The sequence below is a fragment of the Rana temporaria genome, chromosome 12 (assembly GCF_905171775.1).
Source record: "Rana temporaria chromosome 12, aRanTem1.1, whole genome shotgun sequence".
In the NCBI taxonomy this organism is placed as follows: domain Eukaryota; kingdom Metazoa; phylum Chordata; class Amphibia; order Anura; family Ranidae; genus Rana; species Rana temporaria.
Window position 1 is genome coordinate 3944528 of NC_053500.1, and position 7215 is coordinate 3951742.

At 54.5% G+C, this 7215-nt stretch overlaps 2 protein-coding genes across 2 annotated transcripts; both read left to right on the forward strand.

The window, feature by feature from the left end:
* The first annotated feature begins 2488 nt into the window (after nt 1-2488).
* On the forward strand, nt 2489-4239 carry LOC120919345 (basic salivary proline-rich protein 1-like). The gene is made up of 2 exons (XM_040331460.1): nt 2489-2547; nt 2610-4239. Exons 1-2 carry the CDS (start codon nt 2489-2491, stop codon nt 4237-4239), a joined length of 1689 nt encoding a protein of 562 aa, XP_040187394.1.
* A 1154-nt stretch (nt 4240-5393) lies between these two features.
* LOC120919346 (keratin-associated protein 12-2-like) lies at nt 5394-5882 on the forward strand. The gene has a single exon (XM_040331461.1). The coding sequence runs from the start codon at nt 5394-5396 to the stop codon at nt 5880-5882; it is 489 nt and encodes a 162-aa protein (XP_040187395.1).
* The last annotated feature ends 1333 nt before the right edge of the window (nt 5883-7215 follow it).

Sequence of the window (7215 nt, forward strand, 5' to 3'; positions counted from 1 at the left end):
CATTGTAACTTTGTAGAGTCACAAGGTGAGAGGCTGCAACATTGTAACTTTGTAGAGTCACAAGGTGAGAGGCTGCAACATTGTAACTTTGTAGAGTCACAAGAGGAGAGGCTGCAACATTGTAACTTTGTAGAGTCACAAGGTGAGAGGCTGCAACATTGTAACTTTGTAGAGTCACAAGGTGAGAGGCTGCAACATTGTAACTTTGTAGAGTCACAAGGTGAGAGGCTGCAACATTGTAACTTTGTAGAGTCACAAGGTGAGAGGCGGCAACATTGTAACTTTGTAGAGTCACAAGGTGAGAGGCTGCAACATTGTAACTTTGTAGAGAGTCACAAGGTGAGAGGCTGCAACATTGTAACTTTGTAGAGTCACAAGGTGAGAGGCTACAACATTGTAACTTTGTAGAGTCACAAGGTGAGAGGCTGTAACATTGTAACTTTGTAGAGTCACAAGGTGAGAGGCTGCAACATTGTAACTTTGTAGAGTCACAAGGTGAGAGGCTGCAACATTGTAACTTTGTAGAGTCACAAGGTGAGAGGCTGCAACATTGTAACTTTGTAGAGTCACAAGGTGAGAGGCGGCAACATTGTAACTTTGTAGAGTCACAAGGTGAGAGGCTGCAACATTGTAACTTTGTAGAGTCACAAGGTGAGAGGCTGCAACATTGTAACTGTAGAGAGTCACAAGGTGAGAGGCTGCAACATTGTAACTTTGTAGAGTCACAAGGTGAGAGGCTGCAACATTGTAACTTTGTAGAGTCACAAGGTGAGAGGCTGCAACATTGTAACTTTGTAGAGTCACAAGGTGAGAGGCTGCAACATTGTAACTTTGTAGAGTCACAAGGTGAGAGGCGGCAACATTGTAACTGTAGAGAGTCACAAGGTGAGAGGCTGCAACATTGTAACTTTGTAGAGTCACAAGGTGAGAGGCTGCAACATTGTAACTTTGTAGAGTCACAAGGTGAGAGGCGGCAACATTGTAACTTTGTAGAGTCACAAGGTGAGAGGCTGCAACATTGTAACTTTGTAGAGTCACAAGGTGAGAGGCTGCAACATTGTAACTTTGTAGAGTCACAAGGTGAGAGGCTGCAACATTGTAACTTTGTAGAGAGTCACAAGGAGAGAGGCTGCAACATTGTAACTTTGTAGAGAGTCACAAGGTGAGAGGCTGCAACATTGTAACTTTGTAGAGTCACAAGGTGAGAGGCGGCAACATTGTAACTTTGTAGAGTCACAAGGTGAGAGGCTGCAACATTGTAACTTTGTAGGGAGTCACAAGGTGAGAGGCTGCAACATTGTAACTTTGTAGAGTCACAAGGTGAGAGGCTGCAACATTGTAACTTTGTAGAGTAATAAGGTGAGAGGCTGCAACATTGTAACTTTGTAGAGAGTCTGCAGCAGGGGCTGATCTGTGTCAGACATTTGTGAACACAGCCAAGAATTGCGCAGACATCCAGATCTCAGTCCAGGAAGAAGATGGTGAGCCTGGATGCCTGAACAAGGATGGTGTCGTCCTTCTGGAGAGAAAGGCAGATGATGGGACTGTCAGGGTGAGCCCTGTGATCTTTGCGTGTTATAATAGGGCAATGTGGAAACACTCCAACGCAGTGAACATAACTAGCACAATGCATGTGCTGTGGTGCCAACCTATCCTCAGTGATCACACATGCAGTAGGGAGCGGGCGCTGTGCCAGCATGTTGGCAGATTTCTGCAGCCGGCCCCACAGGCTTCTGTTTTTTCTATAACTGGCGTTTGCTAATTAGCGGATAAAGCCGCCCATTATGGTGAGAGCCTCTTGAAGGCGGGCAGTGCAAAGCTGGCATACCACCTGCCTGGCCGCCGAGAATCTACATAAGATCACATCTGGCAGAGGGGCGGCGGGTGACCCCCCAGCAGCCGCTCTCATAGAATGGAGAGGGGAAGGCCTGGGAACAGATGACGGCACCATTCCGGGGGGCACATCGGAGGGGACGGGCACACAGGCCGGGCCACGGCATCTCTTATTAATCATATTCCACTCATTGTTCATAGGATGCAGCTGGCGAGCCGCCAACAAGAGACAGAAGCCCCCCCTCTACAGCGCACAAAGGACCCCTTCACACCAGTCCCCGTCCTACTCAGGACCGAGGACCCTCTATACCCCCTGCCAGAGACCCGCTCAATACCCCTCCCAACCAGGACCGAGGACCCTCTATACTCCCTGCCAGAGACCCGCTCAATACCCCTCCCAACCAGGACCGAGGGCCCCCTATACCCCCTGCCAGAGACCCGCTCAATACCCCTCCCAACCAGGACCGAGGACCCTCTATACCCCATGCCAGAGACCCGCTCAATACCCCTCCCAACCAGGACCGAGGACCCTCTATACTCCCTGCCAGAGACCCGCTCAATACCCCTCCCAACCAGGACTGAGGACCCTCTATACTCCCTGCCAGAGACCCGCTCAATACCCCTCCCAACCAGGACCGAGGACCCTCTATACCCCATGCCAGAGACCCGCTCAATACCCCTCCCAACCAGGACCGAGGGCCCCCTATACCCCCTGCCAGAGACCCGCTCAATACCCCTCCCAACCAGGACCGAGGACCCTCTATACTCCCTGCCAGAGACCCGCTCAATACCCCTCCCAACCAGGACCGAGGACCCTCTATACCCCCTGCCAGAGACCCGCTCAATACCCCTCCCAACCAGGACCGAGGACCCCCTATACTCCCTGCCAGAGACCCGCTCAATACCCCTCCCAACCAGGACCGAGGACCCCCTATACTCCCTGCCAGAGACCCGCTCAATACCCCTCCCAACCAGGACCGAGGACCCCCTATACTCCCTGCCAGAGACCCGCTCAATACCCTTCCCAACCAGGACCGAGGACCCCCTATACTCCCTGCCAGAGACCCCCTCAATACCCCTCCCAACCAGGACCGAGGACCCTCTATACCCCCTGCCAGAGACCCGCTCAATACCCCTCCCAACCAGGACCGAGGACCCTCTATACTCCCTGCCAGAGACCCGCTCAATACCCCTCCCAACCAGGACCGAGGACCCTCTATACCCCCTGCCAGAGACCCGCTCAATACCCCTCCCAACCAGGACCGAGGACCCCCTATACCCCCTGCCAGAGACCCGCTCAATACCCCTCCCAACCAGGACCGAGGACCCTCTATACTCCCTGCCAGAGACCCGCTCAATACCCCTCCCAACCAGGACCGAGGGCCCCCTATACCCCCTGCCAGAGACCCGCTCAATACCCCTCCCAACCAGGACCGAGGACCCTCTATACTCCCTGCCAGAGACCCGCTCAATACCCCTCCCAACCAGGACCGAGGACCCTCTATACTCCCTGCCAGAGACCCGCTCAATACCCCTCCCAACCAGGACCGAGGACCCCCTATACTCCCTGCCAGAGACCCCCTCAATACCCCTCCCAACCAGGACCGAGGACCCTCTATACCCCCTGCCAGAGACCCGCTCAATACCCCTCCCAACCAGGACCGAGGGCCCTCTATACTCCCTGCCAGAGACCCGCTCAATACCCCTCCCAACCAGGACCGAGGACCCTCTATACTCCCTGCCAGAGACCCGCTCAATACCCATCCCAACCAGGACCGAGGACCCTCTATACCCCCTGCCAGAGACCCGCTCAATACCCTTCCCAACCAGGACCGAGGACCCCCTATACTCCCTGCCAGAGACCCGCTCAATACCCCTCCCAACCAGGACCGAGGGCCCTCTATACTCCCTGCCAGAGACCCGCTCAATACCCCTCCCAACCAGGACCGAGGGCCCTCTATACTCCCTGCCAGAGACCCGCTCAATACCCCTCCCAACCAGGACCGAGGACCCTCTATACTCCCTGCCAGAGACCCGCTCAATACCCCTCCCAACCAGGACCGAGGACCCCCTATACCCCCTGCCAGAGACCCCCTCAATACCCCTCCCATCCAGGACCGAGGACCCCCTATACTCCCTGCCAGAGACCCGCTCAATACCCCTCCCAACCAGGACCGAGGGCCCTCTATACTCCCTGCCAGAGACCCGCTCAATACCCCTCCCAACCAGGACCGAGGACCCTCTATACTCCCTGCCAGAGACCCGCTCAATACCCATCCCAACCAGGACCGAGGACCCTCTATACTCCCTGCCAGAGACCCGCTCAATACCCCTCCCAACCAGGACCGAGGACCCTCTATACCCCCTGCCAGAGACCCGCTCAATACCCCTCCCAACCAGGACTGAGGACCCTCTATACCCCCTGCCAGAGACCCGCTCAATACCCCTCCCAACCAGGACCAAGGGCCCCCTATACCCCCTGCCAGAGACCCGCTCAATACCCCTCCCAACCAGGACCGAGGACCCCCTATACCCCCTGCCAGAGACCCGCTCAATACCCCTCCCAACCAGGACCGAGGACCCCCTATACTCCCTGCCAGAGACCCGCTCAATACCCCTCCCAACCAGGACCGAGGACCCCCTATACCCCCTGCCAGAGACCCGCTCAATACCCCTCCCAACCAGGACCGAGGACCCCCTATACCCCCTGCCAGAGACCCGCTCAATACCCCTCCCAACCAGGACCAAGGGCCCCCTATACCCCCTGCCAGAGACCCGCTCAATACCCCTCCCAACCAGGACCGAGGACCCCCTATACTCCCTGCCAGAGACCCGCTCAATACCCCTCCCAACCAGGACCGAGGACCCCCTATACTCCCTGCCAGAGACCCGCTCAATACCCCTCCCAACCAGGACCGAGGACCCCCTATACCCCCTGCCAGAGACCCGCTCAATACCCCTCCCAACCAGGACCGAGGACCCCCTATACTCCCTGCCAGAGACCCGCTCAATACCCCTCCCAACCAGGACCGAGGGCCCTCTATACTCCCTGCCAGAGACCTGCTCAATACCCTTCCCAACCAGGACCGAGGACCCTCTATACCCCCTGCCAGAGACCCGCTCAATACCCCTCCCAACCAGGACCGAGGACCCCCTATACTCCCTGCCAGAGACCCGCTCAATACCCCTCCCAACCAGGACTGAGGACCCTCTATACTCCCTGCCAGAGACCCGCTCAATACCCTTCCCAGCATGCTGCCGAGGCACTACAAGCACCACAATTCCCTGCCAAACCATGCCAATGGACCCAAGATTTCCACCAATAGACTGCAAGTGCCAAGATTTCCACCAATAGACTGCAAGTGCCAAGATTTCCACCAATAGACTGCAAGCCCCAAGATTTCCTACCAATAGACTGCAAGTCCCAAGATTTCCAGCCAATAGACTGCAAGCCCCAAGATTTTCAACCAATAGACTGCAAGTGCCAAGATTTCCCACCAATAGACTGCAAGTGCCAAGATTTCCGACCAATAGACGGCAAGCGCCAAGATTTCCTACCAATGGACTGCAAGTGCCAAGATTTCCAACCAATAGACTGCAAGCCCCAAGATTTCCAACCAATAGACTGCAAGCCCCAAGATTTCCCACCAATAGACTGCAAGTCCCAAGATTTCCAACCAATAGACTGCAAGTCCCAAGATTTCCGACCAATAGACTGCAAGTGCCAAGATTTCCGACCAATAGACGGCAAGCGCCAAGATTTCCTACCAATGGACTGCAAGTGCCAAGATTTCCAACCAATAGACTGCAAGCCCCAAGATTTCCAACCAATAGACTGCAAGTGCCAAGATTTCCCACCAATAGACTGCAAGTCCCAAGATTTCCAACCAATAGACTGCAAGTCCCAAGATTTCCGACCAATAGACTGCAAGTGCCAAGATTTCCGACCAATAGACGGCAAGCGCCAAGATTTCCTACCAATGGACTGCAAGTGCCACAACTTTCTACCAATAGAATGGAAGTGCCAAGATCTCCTGCCAATGGACTAAAATTTCCTGAATTTCCTGCCAAAAGGTTGCCGATGGATGGAAGCACCAAGATTTCCTGCCCATAGCTGCCAATGAACTGAAGTTCCAGAACATCCTACTAGTAAACTGGAAGTCCCAGAATTTCCCACCAAATGCTGCCAATGGAGTGAAGTCCCACCAAGGGCTGCCAATGGAGTGAAGCCCCAGAATGTCCCACCAAAGGCTGCCAATGGAGTGAAGTCCCACCAAAGGCTGTCAACAGACTGAAGTCCCAAGGCTTTCCTACCAACATCCTCGAAATCCCAAGATTTCCTTCCAATGGCTGCCAAGGGACCACAAGTCCCAGAATTTACCGGCAATATCTGCCAAGGAACTGCAAGTCCCAGAGTTCCCTGGCACTAGTTGCTGGGACACTACAATTAGCAATGTTTCCAGGTAAGAGCTGCCAAGAGAAGGCAAGTCCCAGAATTTGCTGCCAATGGGCACAGGGAAATTTTTCAAATCCCAAATTTTCAGCCAAGGGGATTCCCCGTCACTAGCGGCTGGGGCACTACAAACCCCAAATCTCTTGCCAATGACTGCCAAGCATTTGCAAATCCCAAAACGTATTTCCAATGGCCGCCGTAGGCAGGAGGCCTTGATGCCAGGCTCCATGTTCCTACACAATGGATGCCGCGTGGACCAGTTTATACCAGCAGGCGCACATTTATGGTCCACAGACCCCACGCCGTTGTGTGAAGAACTTCACTGAACTCTACACAACACAACACAGTGTACGGCGACACCCTGCAGGGCGTTCCAAAGAGACGTTGTGCAACAACGCAGACGTGCCGCAAAGTGGGTGCGGGGAGTCGCATTACTCCGCTGTATACAACCTTCATGTGGCCAACCCTAGGACTTACCTGCCCGCAGGTACGTAAGCAACGCTATAGGGCAGTGATGGAGAAACCTTGGCACCCAAGAGGTTTTAGAACTACATTTCCCATGATGCTCAGGCACTCTGCAGTGTAGTCGAGGATCATGGGAAATGTAGTTCCAAAACAAACCCCCCCCCCCCAAAAAAAATTCTGCGATTCTTTGCACAGCCCTAACTGTGCTGGTCTCATATTGAAGGTGAAGAGGTCACTAAAGTTACGAAAATTCTTCTATTAAAGCGGAGTCCCACCCAAAAACTGAACTTCCGTTGTTCTGGTTCCTCCCCCCCCTCCGGTGTCACATTTGGAACCTTTGGGGGGGGGGGCAGATACCTGTATAATACAGGTATTTTGCTCCCTGTTCCAGGTATAGATACCCGAGCCACCCGCCACTTCCGGCACTTTCTCTGTCCGCCCCTGCTGACTTCTGGGACACACAG

Excerpts from the sequence above, each read along its gene's own strand:
- LOC120919345 (XM_040331460.1), top strand. The coding sequence starts at position 2,489 with ATGCCAGAGACCCGCTCAATACCCCTCCCAACCAGGACCGAGGGCCCC. Across the intron at positions 2,548-2,609 it reads GAGGGCCCCCTATACCCCCT|AGACCCGCTCAATACCCCTC; the intron begins GCCAGAGACCCG and ends ACTCCCTGCCAG.
- LOC120919346 (XM_040331461.1), top strand. The coding sequence starts at position 5,394 with ATGGACTGCAAGTGCCAAGATTTCCAACCAATAGACTGCAAGCCCCAA.